Below are 24,372 nucleotides of genomic sequence, written 5' to 3' on the forward strand. Positions count from 1 at the left end.
ACTTAACCCGTCAGTACCTCCAACATCCCTTTTGATTATCCTCATCAATTAGGCAAATAAGTTATACTATGTGAATCTAAGCCATTTTTGGAGAGATGTTATCAACATAAGTACTTTCCAGTTAGTTAATCGGATTTGCAACCCACCATAATTTGACAGGACTTTTAGCAGCTAACAAACAAGCATAAATAATGTAAAATACCCTCAATAATACAAACAAAATATCCATAAATAGTAACAACATCCCAACCAAAATCAACACAAAATTAGCAAACAAAAGTTTATGTGGTAGCCACTCACATTACAATAGCTTTTTGGAAGAGCTCCATTCTCAGCACACTAAGATTTATATCGTGCATTTCCTCCAGGAATTCAAGGTGACACACTGCATTTTGTGGAGTCTTTGGTGATCTCTGAGCTTGGTTGTTTGCTTGCAGATGTTTCATTACTCAACTAGGTAACATCATTAGTGCTGCTGCTGCTGCTGCTACCTAGCCAGGTAATGAAACATCTGCAAGCAAACAACCAAGCTCAGAGAGCATGAAGGACTCCACAGTTCAACCTTGAACTACATATATTCTCTTCTACTTGGAACTACTTTCCAACTACAAAAACTCAGTGAGAGGGTTGGCTGAGAGATGCTGGTCCAAAGTCACAAAGTGATTTTCCATGGTTTAGTGTAGAATTGTCCAACACCTTAATTACCACACTGGCTCTCAATGAACTCAAATGTCATATTAAACACCGATGATAGAAGAAATATGGATGAACTGATACTGTTTAATCTTGTCTCTCAAACAGCCATCAACTGAAGGTCCTCAATGGTGAACTATGCATTTTTAAAAAAAAGTTTTTAGAAACTTTTAAACTGTATTTTTCATGCAAGTTTACAATTTGTCCAGAGAACTTTAATTATAGGTAAATTAGAAGTTGAATGAATGAATGAATGAAAGAAATGTGAAAATAGCAATGTCCCAGAAGATAAATGCTGCTATATACAGTATATTCATAACCTCTGGATTTCAACAGAGTAGGATACATAGTTTTCTACATAGTTTTCTACATACATGTTGTTGGGGTTAACGGCCTTCTTCATAACCTTTCCTAACTACACTGTTACACTGACCAGTTCACTAAAGAGATAAGTACATTAATTAAAAACTATGAACAAAGTTCTTTAAGTAACATTGCCATTCTAAAAGCGAGGTCAGAATATTTCAGAGACAGGATTAACTTAATGTACTTCAGAAATTGAGGAAGAAATAAGCAGTTTGTTGGTAGTCCTTTGGGTTCGAAGAAAACACACTGTTGTGCAGTTTATCTGTGGACACGGAGGTGGCTCTGCAGTCCCAGTCTGGAAGTGCAGAGTCTAGCACAACGGGGGCACTGGAAGTCTGTTGACAACTATAGAAATTTCACATGCGTGCTCTCTGCTCCATCTTCGGCATTTGCTGGCAAGACTGTGTCTCCAACCTGGAGGTCTTGGATTGCGCAGAACCCACTAGCATTGAGACTCTGATTATCAGAGCCCAGATGCGGTGGGTGGGACATGTCATCAGAAAGGATGACCACTGTATGCTTCGCCAGTTGCTCTACAGTGTACTGGAGTCTAGGAAGAGACCTTGAGGTCGACCGCACAAGTGCTACAAAGATGCTGTGAAAGAAACCCTATGCCTCTGTGACATCCAGCCAAGGGAACTAGAAGCTGCGGCTGCTGACAGAACCCGCTGGTGAGCCCTGTGCTATGAAGCCTCCACCGGCTTTAAAGACAAGTGCCACCAAAAACTGATAGAAAACCATGAGCAGCGCCACAGCTTCCGTGTTAGCATTTTATCACATTATCATAACAAATAAATATCAAAATTATTGAGTTAGAGATGAAAATATGCAAGAAAAATTAGCTTATGTTAGTGATTCCCATTAAATAGGTTGTAACTTGAGGTGCAAACAGAAAAGGTCCAAATATTAAGATCACTGGGGAATGTTTAGCTTTCAGCTCTAAGTGTGCTAATTTACTTATCTATATCTGTGAGCTTGTATACAACTTAGTAGTGAGAACAAAGCTGCCCATGAGATCTGTTGTCTGATTTTCAGGTTGTACTTCTGTAAGTAGTTTATATTCCATTTTATTTTATCTGTAGGCTGCTCTAAACGCTCTACTTGAGCAGACAAATGGGATACAAAACTATTTTAATTTATACAATTGACAACAGTGTCTACATTTGAAAATATAAAAATAAAAATATGTGCCAGATTTATTGCTATACACCTTTGGAAAAAACCATTTCAAAAATAGAAACTATCTCTCAAATTCAGGTATCTGTTTACCTATTACATATAATTCCCACACAATTGTAACACACACACACACACACAAAGTGGTGTGGCAGGTAAGGTGTTAGACTAACACAAGGAGATCCAGGTTCTAATCTACCCTCAGCCATGGAAACTCACTAAGTAACTTTGGGCCAGTAACTTTTCTCAGCCTAACCTGACTTATTGTTTAGGGGAAAAATGGGGGAATGGAGTACTACATACACTGCTTCTGAGCAAAAGACAAGAGTATAAATCTAACACACATAGACACAAACTCCAAAATCTATACCGAGAGGAGTGTCACCCCCCCGTTTGAAAGAGGTGGTATTGAGTCCCCTCCCCACTGCTTGACCAAGATATACTGGACAATTATACACCTGTCTCCAATCCTCCCTTTGGGGGAAGTTTATGGAGAAAGTGGTTGAGCTACAACTGTAGAGGGTCCTGGAGGAAACTGGACCTGTTTCAGTCCAATTTCAGGCCTTGAATCAGCATAAATACATCACTGATGGTACTTACTGACGATCTTTGGTAGGACCAGTGTGATGTACTATGTACCATGGAACATAGTATCCTTCTGAGCCATCTTCAAGGGTTAGGAATGGCCCACTAGATTACAATGGTTCTCTTCCTTCCTGAAGTCACAGTTCCAGTCTGGTGTGTGTGTGTGTGTGGGGGGGGAGATTGAATCATAGACCCTTTAATGGGGTGTGCTGAAGGACTTGATGTTCTCCCACTCCTATTCAACATCTGTATGACATTGCTGAGTGAGATCATCCAATGGCATGGGGTCATGTTTCATCATGGTATATCTTGACTGCTGGTCGAGTAAGTGATGCTGTTTAACTGCTGTCCAGGCCCCTGGAGGCTGTCTGGGTCTGGATGGGAACAGGCTGAGACTCAATCCAAGGAAGATTATTATATGTGCCAGTAGGTCTGAAGGACAACTGCTTCCAGTGAGATTCCATGGTTAACTCTAAACAGAGTTCTACTGCCTTAGGTAGAACTGGTTTGCAGTTTGGGAAGAGCAGGAGCAACTGTGGGCAAGATGGCATTTGCAAGTTCCATCTTGTATGCCAATTGTAAACACTCATGGGACAACAGCCATTGCTCACTGTCACTTAAGCCTCAGTTACCTGTTGACTGGACTGTTTCAATGCACTTGACATAGGGCTATAGCCTTTCAGGAGCATTTGGAAGCTACAGCCAAACCAGAATGCAGTGGTTCAATTAGTGATGGGTGCACCTCAAGGTACCCACATAAGACTTCTATTCTGACAGCTATACTTGTTGCCAGTTGGCTTCCAGATACAATTCAAAGAGTGGTTGTGAAGCCCTTATGGTTTGGGGTTTGGGTATCTATGGGGTTTGGATATCTATGGGACCACCTTTGACCTGCCTGATAAGATCTAGTAGGCTGGGCTAGTTATACCTCCCCTCAAATAGAAATTGTTATCTTAAGGGCAATATAAGCATCCCTTTTCAGTTGCCACCCCTGTCCTTTGGAACAGCACCTTCTGCCCAATTGTGTGATCTGCCCCTTCCCCTCTGGTTTCTAGGAAACTAGTGAAAACTTAGTTGTTCCCATCAAGCCAGGAAGGTTGGTTTGCTACAATTGCCTTTCAGTCATGAGATTGGATTCTTCAATTTTGTTAATGTTTTTATTCCTGATTCCTGATTCTATAGGAATGTTTCTAGTTGTTGTTTTTAACTGATTATATGATTTGAATCTGAATTATGTATTGGGGAATTGTACACCACTCAGAGTATGTAAGTAAATAAGCAAGCTTACTTGCACTCCCCAGGTACACTGCAGCCTCCACGGATTAAATTACATCCTTGCTTACATACAGCTATGAAAAGAAAGAATTAAACATCAGTTAGTACCAACTCTTTAGAAAAAGTGATTACTGTAATTAAATGATACTACCATTTTATGCACTGATTTTTTTTCTTGAAGGGTACTTTCAAGAACTTAAAGTGGAACAGTTTTGCTAGATCTCAGCTAGAACTATCAATTACAATTATTGTATCAATCATCTCATGAATGTGGAAAACCAAACAGATTTTTTGTGTTTTTCCTGCCTAAAAATATCTATTTCAGGAAACACAAAAAGATACAAAGGAAGAGGAAACATAAAGCACTATAAAAATGTCCTGTCCAAAGGCTATTCTTACAAGATACAAATGTATTATAGTATCTCAGATGCTCTGCCAACATTCTAATTTTGGAATGGATGAAGATTAAGTACTCTAAAATGAGGAAAATATATCACTACAATGTTTTTTAACTGTGAACTACAGACACATCAAACTGTAGTACCATGGTCAGCTTTCAAAGCACAAGCACAGTATTTTCAAATTAAGTTTCTAGAGCAGTCCAGTCTCTTAACATACTTGATTAACACACATGAATAAGCTGTTAAATACAGTAATGAAATACCGTAATGCTGGAGTTTATCTGGATAAGAAAACAAATCACAGCTAAACCCCACTACAGTTTAAGTTGTGGGAAAATCAGCAGTCAGTATAGCTAGTATACCATGGTAAGCAGTACATATTCTTCTTTAACATTTCAGAAGAAATGCAGGATAAAAAACATATTTTAATAAATAATGAGCTTGACTGAGATAGACTGTGGATGCAAGAACTTCCAAGTCCATGGTTAAAACATTATGTGATTATGTGCTTATTTAAGGCTTGCTGATTCAGTACGGTATCTCTAATAAATACAACATCGTATTAGTATTTTGGAGGGGGTATAATTCAATGATGGGCATTTACTTTGCCTGAAGTTGTCAGGTTCAGCTCCTTTTTCCCGTCTAGAAGACTCCCAAACTTTTAGAGTCACTGTTAATCGGAATAGACAACATGTGTTCTTCTGGGAAAGCAACAGCAGACTGAAGATGGCTCTGCGATAGCGGAGCCAATGGCTGCAGCAAAAAGAGGAGCCAGTGAATGGATTGGCTCCTCGGAACTCCTCTCTGGATCAAGGGGAGAACTAGGATCACCCACAGGTTTGCTCCATACAGAGGGTCCCTGCGAAGAGATTGCAAAATAGCGATCTCTGGCAGATTTGAGAGCTCTGGGAGCCAGGGAAAACACCTAAGCCACAGTTCAGTGCCTTCAGCAGACACTGGGTTCACCCACTTCCTTTCTTAACTAACTTAGGAAATTGCTTCTTATTGATTTTTTTGGATGTTAAGAACCTTCTGAAAGGCAAATTTCATCACACCAGGAGAGTTTCCTTCCATCCTGGATGAATGAAGTTCCATATAAGTTTTATGATTAAAAAGAAAAATTTTTTGGGGAAAACAGCACAAGGGGAACTAGAATGCTGAGCTTGGAAAGTTAAGGGGCCAAATGGACTTGAAAGAATATTTCCTGTGGGTTGTTTAAAATCTTATAGAAACACAGTATATATGAGGATTTTGAAATTAACTGTGAGAAATTGTCCCATGGGAAAGTTTTGCTGATTGGAAAATAAACATATAAGAGGGGACTTTGAAGGTTGACTAGAGGGAACCAGAGAGAACTAAGGATTACAATTAAAGGAGAAGAGGTTTATTAATACACTGGGGCAATATTATCTGACTATAGAAGAAATTAAGGATGTTTGGGACCAATGTACTTAGAAATTACTTTTATTTATTTATCAAATTTTTATCACCGCCCATCTCCCCCAGATGGGGGACCCTGGGTGGTTCACAATAAAAACAATGAAAAATTCCATAAAATCATAAAAACAGCCATTAATCAATCAGAATAAAATGCAGCAAAATCCAAGCCATGGCGGATTTAATTCAAACCATAAGGGCATGAAACTGGTCCCCTCAGCACTAAGGAATCAGCCAGCCCCAAGAATGGCTCTTCCCCTCTTTATTCCAGGCAAGGCAGCAAAACCAGGTCTTCAGCTGTTTTCTGAAGTCCAGGAGGGAGGAGGCTAACCTCACTTCTGGGGGAAGGGTGTTCCAAAGGGCGGGAGCTGTTGCAGAGAAGGCCCGCCTCCTGGACCCCGCCAGATGGAGTTCTCTTGCAGACGGGGTCCGCAGCATGCCCTCTCTGCACGATTGGATGGGACGGGCTGATGTAATGGGTATAAGACGGTCCCTTAGGTAACCTGAACCCGTGCCATATAGGATTTTAAAGGTGGTAACCTTGAATTGGACCTGGAAGCATACTGGCAACCAATGCAGCTTGCGCAAAACAGGTGTTACGAGTGCTGATCTCGGAGCACTCATCACTATATGTGCGGCCGCATTTTGAACCAACTGCAGCTTCCAGATAGTCTTCAAGGGTAGCCCCATGTAGAGCGCATTGCAGTAGTCTATATGGGAGATGACCAGGCTATGAGTGACCGTTAGAAGGGCCTCTCGCTCCAGGAAGGGGCATAACTGGTGCACAACACTAAGTTGTGCAAAGGCCCTTCTGGCCACGACTGCCACCTGCTCTTCGAGCAGGAGTCATGAGTCCAGGAGGACCCGCAAGTTACACAGCGAGTCTGAATGGGGCAGTGCAAACCCGTCCAGAACTAAAGATGGCAAATTCCTGGGAACCGAGGGGCCGTTAACCCACAGCCACTCCATCTTACCAGGGTTCAGCTGAAGCCTGTTGTTCCCCATCCAGACCCCCACAGCCCCCAGGCACCTGGAAAGGGCAGCCACAGCATCACTTACTTCCCCCGGGGTGGAAATGTATAGCTGAGTATCATCAGCATACTGATGATACCTCACCCCATGGGGACGGATGATCTCACCCAGCGGTTTCATGTAGATGTTAAATAGGAGGGGAGAGAGTACTGAACCCTGCGGCACTCCACAGAGGAAGGGCCATGGGCCCAACCTCTCCTCCCCTACTAACACCGACTGGGACCGGCCCTGGAGGAAGGAGGTGAACCAGCGTAAGACTACGCCACCCACCCCCAACTCCCTGAGCTGCCCCCAAAGGATACCATGGTTGATGGTATCGAAAGCTGCTGAGAGATCAAGGAGAGCTAGGATGGATGCACTGCCTCCATCCCACTCCCGCCAGAGGTCATCCATAAGTGCGACCAATGCTGTTTCCGTTCCATATCCGGGCCTGAATCCTGACTGAAACAGGTCCAAACAATCAGTTTCCTCCAAGATCCTCTGGAGCTGCAATGCCACCACCTTCTCAACCACCTTCCCCATAAAGGGGAGGTGGGAGACTGGACAAAAATTATCCAGTATAGTACGGTCCAGTGATGGTTTCTTGAGGAGGGGGCACACCATCGCCTCCTTAAAGGCCGCCAGGAACACCCCCTCCTGCAACGACGTATTTACCATCGACTGGACCCAACCACACATCACCTCCCGAGCTGTCTTCACCAGCCAGGAGGGTCATGGATCTAATTGACAGGTGGTGGCATTTACAGTCTGGAGGATCTTGTCCACTTCCTCAGGTCCAACAGGATCAAACTGTTCCCAGATAACTGAGTATGTATGTTCCCCAGGCATCTCCACAGACCCTGTCTCACGCTTGGGAGTCCAACTTAGAGCAAATCTGAGCGATTTTATCCTGTAGATGCTCCGAAAATTCCTCTGCACAGCCCTGTAGGTGATTTTCCAGACCCCCTTTCCCCAACGAGGATTGGGTGATCCTAAACAGGGCCGCTGGGCAGCATTCTGCAGATGCAGTAAGAGCGGAGAAATATTGACGTTTCGCCGCTCTTAACTGCCACAAGGTAGGCCTTAATAGCGGCTCTAGCTTGTGTCCGGTCGGGTTCGGTCTTCGTCTTCCTCCAGCGGTGCTCCAGGCGTCTCTTAATCCTCTTCAGAACCCTCAGCTCCTCTGTGAACCACAGGGAGTGTCGAGTTCGGTGGGTAAGAGAGGCTACACAGACACGATCCTGTCCAAGGCCTGGGCCGCCTTCCTATTCCAGGCGGCGGCCAGGGTCTCTGCTGGACCGTGCAGCAAGTCCTCAGGTATAATCCCCAGCTCCCTCTGAAACCACACTGGGCCCATTAGTCACTGGGGGCAGGCTGATCGAATAGGCCCGGCCTCCCTGCGGAGGGGGGTGGCATAAGAGAATCTCAGAACCACCAGAGCATGGTCTGACTATGACAAAGGGGAAAGATGTAAGTCTCCCCTCAGATCACATTGCCACTGCTCCAACAAGAAAATTAAGTCTGGCGTGAGGCCACTGTTTTGAGTTGGGTCCCGAATAATCTGAGTCAGGCCCATGGCGGCCATGAACTCCTGGGCTGCCTCTGAGACCCGCCCCAGGCACGGCAGATTGAAGTTCCCCAGAACCATAAGTCTGGGGAACTCCACTGCCAACCCTGAGACGGTCTCCGGCAGCTCAGGCAGGGAGGTTGCCACGCAGCAGGGAGGCTGGTACAGCAGCAACACTCGCAACTGCTCTTGGGCACCCAACTTGAAGAACAGGGTCTCACAACCAGTTCTTTGTGGAGCAGGGCCTCTGAAGGCCACCGGAGACTCTGATGACAACTGCCACCCCTCCTCCCCTGCCCTGGCATCTCGGCTGGTGCCACACCTGAAACCCGACCGGGCACATCTCTGACAAAGCTACTCCTCCTTCAGGGCCCAGCCAGTTTTCGGTAATACATGCCAGGTCTGCCCCCTCCTCCATGATCAAGTCACATATGAGGGGGGCCTTGTTAACTGACCTGGCGTTAAGCAGCAGCAGCAGCCGGAGGCCAGGGCCCCTACAGGACTGCTGTCCAGGGCCTAGGTTTAAGCACGGAGGGTCGGAACACGCTACAGGTAACAAACACCTGGGGCATCTTCCTCTATGACGACTTACCCTCTGGCTTCCGTCATAGCATCCCCTGCCCGTCACCACCTCGATAAAATGTCTCGCTCTACCTCCCCCAGGATCTTCCAGTCCAGTTGCCTCCAATCCTGGATCTCTAAAGTTCCTGGTTTGAAATGGGAATCCCTCCATCCTTTCACACAACCATGCACACATACCCGCAACCTCAAGGGGATGGTGGGCCCCCAGTGCACCAGCTCTAGCTCTCGGCACTGGTAGGCCTAACCACCACCCACAGACTCACTATGCCCCCCGCGCCTCTCTCACTGGACAACAGGGGGCATCACATCCACTACCCCCCACCCCCTCTCTCTCACTCAGGGGGTGAGTGCTCTAACACACCGCATTCACACCGCCTGGGCTCCCCCTAGTCTCTCACATGGGGGTGGGGGGAAGATCCAGCATTCACATTGGAGGGACACTGTTAATCCTTGCCTTGTCTGGAACTAACTATTGAGAGAATTAGAAGGATTGGGAGGGGATAGCCAAGACAACCCGTAATTCAAGTCTCCTGTCCTGCAGCGTCCAGCTTCTCCAAAAGTTTCCTTCCAGTCTAGGAGTCAAAGGCCTCCAAGAAACCCGTCTCCACATGGTGTTGACACTGATATGGAGGATTAGAGCTCTCAAAAAGTCTCTCCATAAAGCCGGCTGTCCGAAGGACTCTAAGCAGTGCCCCCCAAGGGACGCTTGACCAAATGGACTCCCCCAACTCCAACACTGGTCCGTTGATCTACCACCACCTCCAAAACTCACTTCCCTGCTATGCGAGGCCTGTCTATTGTGCCGGGATTCCCCAGGGGCTTGTCCCGGTATTGGGGTTGATCTTCAACCCTGGAATTCGCCAGGGCTCACTCTTGCGATGTGCGGGGCCCACCTGCCTTGCTGAGGGTTGAGTCGGCCCATATCCTCATGTTGGGGCCAGTCTACTATGCTGGGGTTCGTCCAGGACTCACTCCAGTACTGGGGCTGATCTTCACCCCAGAGTTCACCAGGGTTCGCATCCCACCGCGCCGTGCAGGGCGCATCTGGTGGATTGGGGTTTGCCGCTTCAGCATTCAGGTCTCACCTCCCCCAGCACATCCTCACTGTGTGTCCTCACAGGAGGCCAGGGGAAACTCGGGCCCAGAAAAAGTTATGTTGGGGCTGCCAACGCCACTGTAGCTGCTGTAGGCATCAAGATGCAGTCAAGGCTCAAGGCTCGGGCTGCCCCTCCCTGCTCCCTCCTACCATTCAGCACCACTCACGCCACTCTGTCCAGGGAGCTTCCACTACTCTTCCCCCCACATCACAGGTATGGAATCCAAGTTCTTCCACTCTCCCGCTCAAGCTCAACCACTCACAAGGGCAGCATTTGGGGTAGAGAATCTAAAAATCTTCGGGGGTCTCCCACCTTAGAGCAGCATCTGGTCACCATCTTGGATATGATGACTCCATATGCTGGAGTAGGTGTTAAGATTGTCTAAAATGGATCTAACAGAGGCTACAGAAGAGGAACAGATTTTATGGGACAAAATAGAAACTGAGGCTGACTTGAATGTAGATTTAAGATGGATTTCAAAAAACTGCCAGACTACAAGAGTGATATGGAAAAAGATGCCACATATCTTTACAGATGAATCTGGCTATGTCTTAATAACTAAAGGGGACATACAAATAATAAATTAGAAGAGTGACTTGGATAGTCGTCTTAACTTGGATTTATAAAAGGGACGTGTCAAACAACTTAAGCTGTTCCTGAGAGGAGACAAAGAGAAAATAGTAAGAAATCAACTTGTGGGACATTTTTTGATGGGATTAAAGATTATGCTTTTAAAAAGTAAACAGAAGGAATTCAAAGTGGATTTATTCGACCAGGGTTAAAATATTTATGTTGTAGTTTCCGGTAGATATTAATGGTAGTTTTTTTTTTGACCAGGCTTTAATGATTTGTTTATAAATGGGGAGATTTCTTTTGCTTTATTTCTCAGAGAAAGTGATTAAGTTGGAATACAAAATGGATTTGATTTAGGTGAAAATATATATGGTATTATTTCTGATAGCTCTTAATGGACTTTTGTTGATTAGGACTGAATGACAAGTTTTTATAATTTGTTTATTGATAACAGATGAGATATGAGAAGAGGGGTTTTTTTTTGGTAATATTAGAGAAGGTGTTAAGTTACTGACGTTGTTAATACGTGTCTGGAGGGAGGGGGAGTCGCAAATCAATCAATCCCTTCTCACCCCCATGGGTGATATGTGTCCTCTTCAACCTTGGGTCCTCTAGCAGAGGCCTGGGAGTTTGAGAGTTCTGCACAGTATCTTAGCTGTTCCTAGCACTGCACTCTTTTGGACAGAGAGCTCTGATGTTGTTCCTGGGATCTGGTAGAGTCACCCTCCCAGCTTAGGAGTCACAGTCCTGACTGCTCCTACCATCACTGGGACCACTTGGCCTTCACTTTCCACATCCTCTCTAGTTCCTCCCTTCAGGCCCTGGTAAGTCTCATACAACTTCTTCCTGATGTTGCTATTACTTGGCACCATTACATCTATCACCACCGCTGTCTTCTGGTCCTTGTCTACTACCATGATGTCTGGTTGATTGGCCAGTACCTACCTGTCTGGATCTGGAAGTCCCACAGGATCTTAGCCCTATTATTCTCCACAAACTTCTGTGGAATCTCCCATCTGGACTTGGGAGGGTCTAGCCCTTACACTGTGCAGAAGTTCCTATACACAAGTTCCTGTACACACTACTTGGTTGTGTCGTTCAGTGTATGCTGCCTGCATCTTACACCCTGGCACTATGTATTGGACTGTCACCAAGGCCTCTCTGCAGAGTCTGCATCTCAGGTCCTGTCTAGTGTGGTAGACCCCTGCTTCTATGGATCTGGTGCCTAGTGCCTGTTCTTGTGCTTCAGTGCTTTTAGTCCAGCCCTTTCCAGCCACTGGTAGGATTTCCCAACGTCAGCCACCTCAGCTGTCGATGGTATATCCCATGAAGGGTCTTGTCTTGCCATGGCACTTCCTCTGCTTGATCTGCCTTCCATGGCTGCTGCTGCCTCAGGCATTCTCTCAGCAGCTCATCTTTAGGTGCCATCTTACTGATGTACACCTGGATGCTCTGGGTTTCATCCAGGACAGTGGCTTTGACACTCAACAGACACCACCCCTCTTTCCGGCTGGTGTAGTCTCTTTGGTGTTGGACTTGGGGTGCAAACCTCTGTAAATTGTGAGGAGCTTCTGGGTCTTCACATTGGCAGCCTCCGTGTCCTCCTTTGGCCAGCTCACTATACCACCAGGGATATACTGTATGTATATACATATAGGTATATGTGTTTGTGTGTATGCATGTGTGTGTGTGTGTGTGTGTGTACACACACACACCAGTATATATATTCTTTTTCTCTTTTCTCTTTCTTTGCACTTTTCCTTTTTATATTTTTCTTAGTTTGTATTAGTCTTTAATTTTTGTATTTGTAAACTTTAATAAAATTATTATAAAAAAAGGAATAGACATGTCTCAACTGTCTAATTCATATATGGCATCAACACAAAGTACTGAGTTAATAATGGTGAGGTGAAAGGTTCCCTGTGCAAGCACCAAGTCATGTCTGACACTTTGGGGGGACACCACTTTCATGACATTTTCTTGGCAGACTATATCGGGGTGGTTTGCCATTGCCTTCCCCAGCAAGCTGGGTACTCATTTTACCAACCTCGGAAGGATGGAAGGCTGAGTCGACCTGAGCCGGCTACTGGAGAATCCAGCTTCTGCTGGGATCGAACTCGGATCCTGGGGAGAGTTTCGGTTGCAATACGGCTGCCTACCACTCTGCACCACACAAGGCTGCTGGGTTAATAATAGTGCACTGATATTCTATGCTAGAGAAGGACAACTATTTTTTTTTATCTTCAAATGCTGCAGTAGATGGTAGATGGCTTCATGATATGAGCTTTGTTATCAGTTAAGAATTTCAGAAGCTTAATGCATCTACTCTGGGGCATTAATATATATGTCTGTGTTTCTAGATTGTTTTATTAATATACACACGCGCGCACACTAAGAATATAGTGCCACTTAAAATTAATAGTTTGCTACTAAATTTCAGTCTTGAGTGGATCTGGCAGCTATAAAAGTAGGCCTGGGAGCACCCAAAATCCTTAGTTTGGTCACTCCTGCTCTTTTCCCATGAAAAACATGTCACAATTCCAGCATAACCATCACATTTTAAAACATGAGAAGTACAGTACCTTGTTTACATTCATCACCTATCCAGCCTTCCATACAAGCCTTATTTCCATTTTGGTCACATGTGTAATGGCCCACAAAGTCATCACGAGGGCCACAAAATTTATTGCACTGTGGGCCATAATAGTTTTCATCACACTTCACTCTTATTTGTGCTTCAAAATGAGCAACATGGCCATTCAACTGTAACGTCTCCCATCGATCCTCTGGGTTGATCGTACTCGCAAATGGTACTCTGTCAATTAATAATTTTTCATCTAAAAATAAAAAGATGACAGAATTAGAATAAACACATACAAGAGTATGTCATCAAAGGTGAGCACTATAGTCGCAAAAGGACAACATGTGGCCAGAACTCCAGAAAATTTTAACTTCTGAATTAAGAATCAGCACACCCATTTAAGAATGTACCTTTCTGGGTTTCACCTTAAGCAATTTTAGAAAGCAAATTATCTTCCCTACATAAAGGAAGTCATATTGTTAAGGATGCAGGGAAGCTGCTTCTGGTTAGAAAGGGTCAGACAGGAGATTCCTATGTTCAGAAAAAAATAAGGTCACACACCAAAAACACATAATCAGACTAAGAGAACTGACAAGTGGCAAATGAACTACAGGATTCCTGCATACCTAGGCTGACCATACGTACTGTTTTGAACAGGACAGTCCCGTTTTTTTCACATTTCCCGACCATCCCGTCATTTTAATGTGTCAATTTTGTCCCGTGTTTTTAAAAACTGTTTTTTAAAAACAGGAACTCCCCCTTCGGCATCCCCCTTCGGAAAAGTGCAGTCTGAGAGGCGGGGGTAGGAGGCGCAATCGGCTTTGCCTGTGTGTATGCCGAGGTCTTTTTTTTACTCTTCTTTTCTTTTTGCAGCTTCTCAACAGCTTCCTTGGCGCTCCCCCAGCTTTCTTCCCCCCTGCACCCAACCCCTTAGCCCACCCTCTCCTGTGTGTTTGTGTGTTTGGTGCATGGATGCCTAACGGGGAGTTCCTGATGTGGTTGCTTAATTACTGGCTGATTGTGGCACGGACTTTGGCAAGAGAAAGGCACGGCAAAGCTGCTTGGATTGGCGGCGGCGCGGCAGCGGCTCTTCCTTCCCATTTCTCCTGCCGTTTGTTGGAGGCTGCTTCCTTCTTTTCTTCCCCACCCTCCCTGCCCCTGATAATCGCTTTTGTTCGACAGTTGCTGCTGCAGCTGCCCGCAAAGCAGGAGAAAATGCTCCTGGATGCTGGACCGTAGTACCTGGCCATCGGTGTGACGACCTTCAGCTCCTCTCGCCACCACCCCACGGGTGATGTGATGGAGCGTGAGGTGGGACTGGGCATCAACCCCTTCGCTGACGCTGGCATGGGCACCTTCAAGCTCAACCTTAGCAGCCATGAGCTGGCCTCCCAATGTCCTGTTTTTGTCTCAAGGAAATACCATCAGCCTATGCATACCCCCAATACAGAACAGTAAATTCTGTGTTTAACCTTCTCTTGTTGCACTAATGTTATGCCTTTCAGCCTATCTAGCACTTGTACAGAGAAGTGAAGACAGAATGAGACTTTTGCATCCAAAGGAAAAAAAAAGCAACATCTTTACTGCTTATTATAATTCCTGAATGTCATCTGTATCTACTTCCTTAATGCGTATGAGGCTTCTGCTTCTTTTACTAAGATGATTAAGAGTACTGTATGGATGAAGTCTAATTTATATGAAAACAAACCTTCAGGTTTTTAAATTATGTAAGAACTACAGAGATAAATTAATTTCTTTTAAATATAGGACAGAAATATATAGGACAGAAATAAAAGCTCCATCATTGACATTGTATTTTTGAATGCTATTACTTAAAAGAACCATTCTAAAAATCCTATAAATAAGGGCATGCAAAATGTTTTGTACAGAAACAATCCAAACTTGGAAAGAGCATTTTGAGTATTCTGAGCCTGGAACAAACCAATCAAGTTCTATTATTTTTCCCAAACTTCAAAACAAAACACAGTAAGTTTGTTTTAAGCTTGGGACAAAACAGGCCTGTTCACTATTCTAAAACTGTAGTTGAGATATCTTTTTCTAAATTTTCAAAGTTTTGCTTCCAGTTTTAATTAGTTCTCCGCTGTTGGTCAATACAATAAAAGGCAGGAATTCTACCCCTGAAAATGGTGGGAGGAAGGAGAAGTAGCAAATAGCAGTTGTATATCATATATATGTGGCTGGGGAACCATTCTGAATTCTGCTGCTGCTTCTTGGAGAACAAATAATTTGGACTATTGCTGAAGTTCACAAACCTGAACAGGTCCTAGCAGCCACTCTCTTCCCAGTCTTCTTTTAGTTTGCTAATACTGTACTATGTATTTTTATTTTGCCAAGTTTAATTTAAGTAGCATGAGGCTAGTTTGGATATGGTGGGAAAGGGATGAGAGAAAGCCCACTCTCTCTTTTGGGATCTTTGACCTTCAATTTCTACCACCAGATTCCTGCCAGAAAATAAGGTCTGCTTGTTTATTTAGGAAATATATATATTCCAAATTACAGGTAGTCCTTGCTTAGTGACCACAATTGGGACCAGCAACTCCATCATTAAGTGGTTGCTAAGTGAAACATCATGCGACTGCAATGGGCTTATGACCTTACTTCTGTGGTAGTTAAGCAAATCACCACAGGTCGTTAAGCGAGGTATCATGTGACTGCGACTTGTGAATTTATTGCAAGCTTCTCTATTGACTCTGCTTGTTGGAAGCTGGTCGTGAAGCACGCAAATAGTAATCACATGACTGTGAGACACTGTGATGGCCGTAAGCACCCACCAGTTGCGAAGTGCCCAAATGTTGATCACCTGACTATAGGGATGCTGTGATGGTTTTAAATGCGAGGACTTGTTGTAAAGTTACTTTTTCATTATAACTGCGTACGGTCACTATAGAGGGGAAATGTTACGCAAGGTCTACCTGTATACTGCATGTGATAATACAAAGGGCATATGTGCTTATTGGGTCATACACTGAAATAAATAGGAACCACCTAAACACTTGAACCTAATTTTTTTCTGCCTAGTTTTCTGCCAAAATTCCTCTCCCTCGTTTAACAGGCAGCATCCACCACCAACATCACCTTGAAATGCTGTTCCCCCTCCCCCCAAAAAACCAGAATGCTCACATTTGGGGAAAGTATTGGGGTAAGTAGAGGTGCATTTCATGGTTTGCATTTTCTACGGCTTATTTTCTGTTTTTCATAAGTGGGTCAAAAGTGTGTGCATAGTGTGCAAAACAAGTATGGCTAAATATAATGTTATAATTCAGCTGTAACTTGCAAATATAAAAGCTCTGTTGTTTTTTGTCTGTTAAGCCCTTGGAGGGGTCCACCATGTGCTTGTTACTGAGACTCAGGTTTTAGACAGCATACAAAATGCAAAGACTATGTGGCTTTCTTTGTTGAGTGTTGCTGGCAGGTTCCCAAATGCAGAAATATGTACTGTACTGTACTTGTGTATATGAAGAAGCTTTAAGCCAACAGCCAGAGACTGGGTTTTTTTTTTTCTGTTGTTCATGGGCTGTGTTGAGGAAAAAAAAAACCTTGTTGTTACTGGACTGTTCATGAAGGCAGGCTGTACAAAAGCACACAGGTAGTCCTTGAGTTATGACACTTTGTTTAGAGACTGTTTGAAGTTACAATGGCACAGAAAAAAGTGGTTTATGACCACTCCTTGCCCTTATGACCATCGCAGTGTCCCCGTGGTCACATGATCAAAATTCGGGCACTTGGCAACTGGCATGTATTTATGATGGTCGCAGCATCCCAGGGTCACATGATCACCATTTGTGACCTTCCCATCAAGCTTCCGACGAGCAAAATCAATGGGGAACTGCGCAATTTAACAACCATGGTGATTCGCTTAACCACCACCATAAAAAATGTCATAAAATTGGGTATGGTCACATGATGCCTTGCTTAACCACTGCACTGCTTAAAGATGAATTTCCTGGCCCCTACTGTGATTGAAAGTCAAGGACTGCGTGTACTTGAATTATTACTTCTATTGTTTGTTATGGAAATGCAAATGTTCTTTTCTTTTAAAAAAATAATCCCCCTGGTCTATTTTTCTTTAGGCTGGGAAGGGGTAGCACTTATGTTGTGCTCTAAGACAGAAGACTATGGAGCTCAGTATTTGCTTTGAATTCCCATTGCTTCCTATAGAGTAATTAGCAATGTAAAGGCCTGGGGAAAAATCTTGGAAAAAAATCTCTCTACCAAAACTGCATTATGAAATATTTCCTCAAGTTTTCTCAAGGGTTCAGGAGATTTAGTGGGATCACTACCAAAACCTAAACTTCCACACAAGTTCATTTATTTAGAGTGTTGCGCTACTGCAAAGTTTGAGAACCGTGACCTAAGCTATTATATTTTGATCTCCTGGAGAAAGATTATTTAATTTTTTCTACTCAAACCCCAAAGAAAAGCTGAGCATATTTTTGTTTTCAAACGTCTGAGATGCTAATCAAAATGATTAGCCAAAAATACAATGAACTCCATGTGAAAGGTCACAGGTGCCCTTTATAAGTATAATCAATAGATAATGCAGACAGAATATTACAGTAACACTATTACTATAGAGTAATGATTCAGATGTATTGATATCAATAGCTAAAATGGCTCAGAAAGAATACTGCCAGAATTACTGAAATTACCTCTGCTGAGCACATATTTCAGAATCTACCTGTATTTCTGTATACAGCTCTGAGAACAAAAATACGAAGTACAGATTAGACTATGTCTCTTAATCTTCACCCTAACCAATATTCCCAGTTCAATTTTCAGTGTACAGAAGTGACATATAAGCAAATCTTGCTGTTTTAATTTCATCTGCCAAGTTGTATATTCAAAATGTTTCCTACAAGATGTCTGTTTCCTTATAAATTTCAGCTTAGAGAGTTCCAATTCTTTACGAATATACTCACCAGCTTTCGTTTCATTATCCCAGTCCCAGGCTTCTATTATTAATGTGAATGACCTCTGAAACAAAGCATACAAATTAGTTACTGAAGAGGCTAAATCAAAATCACAATCCTCTGAAAGTGACATGCAACTCAATCTGATTTAGCACAAGCATCATTTATTCCAACATATAATAGCTTGTTTCTTCCAGGATTTAATTCATTTGTGCAGTGACAGTTTTAAAAAAAATTGACCCGTTGCAAAGCAAATTTACAAGAATTAGTCAAGGAATATCTGATGGCAGCATAATACTTGCTATTCAAAAGATCTAGGAAAAATAACTGCCTAAGATTGCACCTGTATAATTGTTTCTTTAAAATAATTAATTTTAAAAGTAATTTTAAATTTTAAAGTAATTTTAAAGTAATTCTAAGTAAAACAAAATATTGGGTAGGATTGTAGAAAAGAGGCTTTATAAGATTAGGTATGTTCTTAACGTTTTGCAAATATAATCTATAGCAAACCACCTATTTTAAGATTGATCAAGCTTCAAAAATGATTTGGGAGCAGTAACCTGGAACATGCTAGAACACCTCTCCCTTCTTCATGAAAGAAACTCTTTTTTTCAAGAGTTCAGAAAATGAAAAGAAATCTGAAAAAAGATGTCACTGCTTTAAGGAATCCCCTCATTAAAGTTAATGGAATTCTTAAAATGGTGGCACCATTTTTTCACACTTATATGGTAGCCTGTAAAAAGTGGGTTTCTTTCTTTGTAGTAGCAGAGTTGGAGAACTGCGTAGCTGTGTTCTTTCATGGGATGAGGAATTTTTAAAACATTTTTGAGGTTGAGGGAAGGGGGACAATGACATTTTTCTTGCCTCAGCTATTTATTTATAGTTGTATTTATAATTTAGATTTCTAAGGCCACCCAACTCAACAGCAACTCTGGGTGACATAAACATTAAAAATAAGGATATTGAGCTGCTACTATTTGAAGGGTAACTACAAAGCAAGTAAAGCCATTCCTGCTTGTCTCAAGTAATTCTTTTAAATTAGAATTACAATACAATAACAAACTCCTTATACACTCACGGTATGTATTAAGGGGGCACCATTTCTGTTTTGAGAAGTAATCCTATAGGAACATAACTAATTTAAAGTTTATCAAACTCAAATCTAAACTCTTCTAAGAAGATTTTCTTACTTGAATATAATGGGCAATTTATCTACAATATTTATTTATTTTACTATTCAAATTTCTATTACCACCCATCTCCCCCCAAAGAGGGGGACTCTGGGCGGTTTACAATAAAATTATCCTTTTAAAAGCCTCAGTGTATAAAATTACGAAGTCAACATCCAAATTACTAAATAAATATAAATATAAAATCCAAGTGGGAAAAATTACATTCGGTAGGGAGAACTCTACACCACCAGCTACCCCCAGGAAGAGCTACTGCCCTTCCCCTCCCAGGTGAGGCGGCAGAACCAGGTCTTCAAACTCTTCCGGAAGGTCAGGAGTGAAGGGGCCTGTTCGTTTTTTGTCATCAATGTTGATGACAAACAGGAGAAAAATGGTCCAGGAAAAAAAAAAGAAAAAAAATACACACCACATAGATGTCTCTCTAGAATATGTAGACTATGCTTTAATGGAAAATTTTGTCTTAAAACTCAATGAGATGACTTGATGTTATATTAATAAATTGAGGTAGGCTGTGAAGATCAGGTCTAAAAACACTCTTTTTTTCTGTCTTGAAACAAGGGAAATGATGGCTCCAGAGTACGCCATATTCTACATTCGCTCCTCTTTGTTGGCTAGATGAGGGAACAATATATTGACTCATAACGTCATTCCTAGATTAAAGATCCTAGTTTTTATAGAATAACATGAGCATCTTGGGATAAAACTGGGTTTTGATTGGCATTGTGGCAAACAAGACAAAAATGTGAAAACTTACCAATTAGATTTAATGCTACATGTCAACTGGATACAAATAAGAATTGCATCTAGCCTATTCCTCCACTATGTTAATAAAACTTTACATATATGTCTCAATTGACCAAAATCAAGCTGGGCACCAGAAGTCAATATCTATGGGGCCATCTGGTGACTACAGAAGATGAACATTCTGACTTGAAATGTAAGATGATTAAATTGAAATCACGAATGAATATTTGAGAAACTTACACAACGGAGGAAGATATAATAGACTTGAAAGAAGGTGATCAGATCTTATGGAGTTGATGACTGCATGCAGGAAATTAACAAGTTTAAATATGAATGAAAGGGCTAAAATATAGGTCAGAAGGTATGAATCATCTACAGCAGATTGTTTTGAATGCATATGAATGCAGAAAGAATTTATAGATTGTTGACAGTTGTGTGTTATACTCTAGTGATTGTTGATAATGGAAGATCCAGATATTACTTTTGGGGAAAATTGTACAACATTCTGAATGAATTTGATCCAGGGGGAAAAATAATTCTATTAGATGTCATGAATGAATGAATAAATGAATGAATGTGTTGCAACAAATGTCTTATCCTATCTTCGTGAAGGACTACTGGGAAGAGATGGAAAAATTGAAGGAACACTTCAGTAGTCTCATCAGGAAGGCAATAAATAAGAATGAAAGAGGGGAATGAAAAAGGGACAGCAGCAAATTCCAGAACCAAACATTCAACCAAGGACTGGGGCCAAGAAAGAAGAAAATAAAAGAAGCAGCAGGAGGATTTAGAAGTTTTGCAGGACACTACCAACAGAGATGTCAGATGGTGGTTATTAAAAAGCTCAGATGTCTCTATACCAACACACAGACTACTTGAAATAAGCAGGGAGCACTAGAGTTCCTAACTCAGGAAGCCAAATATGATGTGATAGGAATCACTGAACTTTTGGTCACTAAGTGATCTGGTTGTGAGATGTCATGTGACTGCATTGCTTAGCAACTGCAATCCTGGCAACTTCCCTTGCTCTTAAGTGAATTTTACCGGTTGTTAGCTGAGGACCCACCCCATTAGAAGCCATTCCGGACTTGGTCCATTCCAACCCCGAGCCCCAGTAAGGTAAGGGACTGCATCCAACCCCCCACCTGCCTATCTCTCCCTCTATCTCTGCCCTTTTGGCCACCCTGTATCTTGCCTTGTGGGGTGGCAAGCAGCCCCAAAACCTCGCGGCTCTTGGGCTGCTTGCCTTGCACCAGGAAGCTGCAGCCGCCCCAGCCCAGTCCCAATTGCCCTCGCCAGCTTGCACTCTTGAGATATCTACCGCCCTGCACTCTGGTGCCCCAGCTGACCTTGTACCTTCTTGCTCCTCCCGGGCCTGGCTGGGCTGGGCTTCCGCTGCAAAAAAGAAAAAAAATGCTAAAAGCAGCCCCTCAGCCACAGTGTGCCAAAATGCCCTCTTTTGCCATGTTCCTGGGCGGGGTTGGGGCCTGACTTCACGCTGCGAAAAAGAAAAAAATGCTAAAGGCAGCCCAACAGCAGCATGCCAAAATGCCCCTTTTCACCATGCTCCTACGTGGGGTTGGGGCTGGCTTTGTGCTGCAAAGAAGAAAAAAGCACTTTCCCCCCCTTCTTCGCAGCACAAAGCCAGCCCTGATCCCCCCAGGAGCATGGCAACAAGCGTTGTTTTGACACGCTGCTGTTGAGGTCCTTTAGCACTTTTTCCCCTTTTTCGCAGCCAAAGCCCAACCTGGCCCAGCCCAGCAGCCAGGCTGGGCACGCCTCATCAGTGGCGGGAGCAAGAAGATGTCAAGGGGCAGCGGAGCACAGGGTATTAGAGGGCCAAAAGGGCATAGATGTGGGGGGAGATAGGTGGGAGGAGTTGCAGCGCCCCTGCTGTTTTAAGTGCGGGTGGGTTGCCAAGCACCCAAATATTGATCAAGTGACCATGGGGGCACTGTAACAGCCAGAGCGTTGGGCACTGGTCGCAAGTCACTTTTTTCGGCATGCTCATAACTTTGAATGGTCGCTGAACGAACGGTCGTAAGTCAAGGACTATCTGTACTTACGAATGGCACCAGTACTGGAAGGCTACAATTTATTCTAAAGAAACAAAAAAGGATAAGGGTGTTGCACTATTTGTAGAAAAGATAATATTTGCACATAAACTCAGGAATACAAATGGAAATCCTATTGAAAATATACAAGAATTAAAGGAAAGAAAAACGAAAGTGGTAGCTAGGATACAGAAGAGATCTTTCTGTGTAAGATGACCAGTCTTTAAAAGAGGCACATTAACAGTGATAATTGTGTTTTTCAATTATCCTGACATCTGCTGGGAACTAACTCTGTCAACCAATTATTATCTTCTCTTGCTGACAACTTCATTTGTCAGAAGATGGAGGGAATGGGGTCTGCTTTAAGACCTAATCCTCACCAACAGGGAGGAACTGGTTGATTAAGTGAAGATGACTGCTATGCTGAGGGAAAGTGATCACATTATTCTTGAATGTGTGACATCCAGAGGAGGAACTGAGAAGAATCAGACCTGCATACTGGGCTTCCTAAGAGTGGATTTTTATTAACTTACCCAAGGAATGTAGCCTGGATGCAACGACTACATATCCTTTAGGAGAGAGATGGCCAGGAATGATGGGAGATTCTACAAAATAAGATTCTGAAGGTACAATTGCAAATCCTATGAGGAGGAAGAACTGGAAGAATCTTAAAAAAAAGGCCAATATGGATACATGCAGAGCTCTCTACAATGCTGAAGGGGAAAAAATGGAAATGTATAGGAAATGGAAGAAAGGGAAATAATAAAATATACCAGGTAGTCTCCTGAAACAGTAGGTATTCTGTCAGAAAAGCTAACTGTCAGAATGAGCTGAAGTTTGCAAGCAATACCAAAAATAACAACAACAAAGATTCTTTGGATGCGTTAGAAATAAAAGGAAAATCAAAGAGGTAATAAGTCCACTGTGAGGTGAAAATGATGAATTGGTGATGGGGAAAAGGCAGAACTTCTTAACTCCTGTTTTGCATCTATGTTTTCTGAAAATAGAAATGGTACCTTGGCTAGTCATTATGATGTCATTGAAGAAAGCATGGAACTGCAACTTAGGGAGAGGCCAGAGAGAACTAAGTTAATTCAAAACAATTTTAATCTCCAGGGCCAGTAGGATTACATCCCAGAATACTGGAGGAACTAGCAGAGGTGATCACATAAATGTTCTCAGTAATCTTTGAGAACTCTTGGACAGCTAACAAGGTCTCAAAAGACTGAAGGAGAGCAAATGTCATTCCCATCTTCAAATAGGAGGTGGAGGAAAACGCAAGAAATTACAGACCTGTCAGCTTGATGTCTATCCTGAGCAAGGTCTTCGAACAGGTTATCAAGAAGCATGTTTGTGAGCACTTGGATAGGCACGCTATAATTAACAGGAGCCAGACTAATCTTATTTCTTTCTTTGACAGAATTAGTAGCTTAGTATTTCAAGAAATGCTGGAAGTATAATATATTTGGACCACAGCAAAATTTTTCAGGGAATGCCTCAAAATATTCTCCTTCATGAAATGGTATAATATGGACTAGATGATACTATTAGATGGACTCATAGTTGGCAGAACAACTGTACTAAAAGAGTGCTGATTAATGACTCCAAATAGGTTTTGGAGGAAATATGTGGAGTGCTATTAGGTTCTGTCCTGGGCTCTGTGCTGTTCAATGTTTTTATCAATGACTCAGATGAGGGAGTTGAAGGATACTTATAAAGGTTGCAGATGACACAAAACCGGGAGGGGCAGCTAACACTTCAGAAGAAAAATTATCATTGGCTTGGCAGCAGCACATGTGAAAGAGACCTGGGTATCTTATTGACTATAAATTAAATATGAGCCAGCAGTGGGATACAGGTGCTAAAAAAAAATCAAATGCTATCCTGAGGTGGATTAACACAGCCAGAGTCCAGATCATGGGAGATGTTTGTTCTATTCTATTGTGTCCTGGTTAAGCCCTTTTTGTACTTGTGTGTCCAGTTCTGGGCACAATTCAAAAAGGACAGTGACAAAATAGGAGTAAGTTATGATAAGGACTACTAAGACAGTGAAGAATATGGAAACGAAGCTCAGTGAGAAACAATTAAAGGATCTGGCTATGTTTAGCC

At 42.8% G+C, this 24,372-nt stretch overlaps 1 protein-coding gene across 2 annotated transcripts in view; it reads right to left on the reverse strand.

The window, feature by feature from the left end:
• Positions 1-24,372, reverse strand: part of JAG2 (jagged canonical Notch ligand 2) — a 102,604-nt gene that overhangs the window by 36,084 nt on the left and 42,148 nt on the right. For both annotated transcript variants that reach the window (XM_063290418.1, XM_063290417.1), the window contains exons 3-5: positions 18,285-18,339; positions 13,346-13,600; positions 4,109-4,169 (exon numbers count right to left, since the gene is read on the reverse strand). In XM_063290418.1, the coding sequence (XP_063146488.1) occupies positions 4,109-4,169; positions 13,346-13,600; positions 18,285-18,339 (371 nt within the window). The remainder of the gene's footprint in view (positions 1-4,108; positions 4,170-13,345; positions 13,601-18,284; positions 18,340-24,372) is intronic.

This window comes from Candoia aspera, chromosome 1, assembly GCF_035149785.1.
Source record: "Candoia aspera isolate rCanAsp1 chromosome 1, rCanAsp1.hap2, whole genome shotgun sequence".
NCBI lineage: Eukaryota > Metazoa > Chordata > Lepidosauria > Squamata > Boidae > Candoia > Candoia aspera.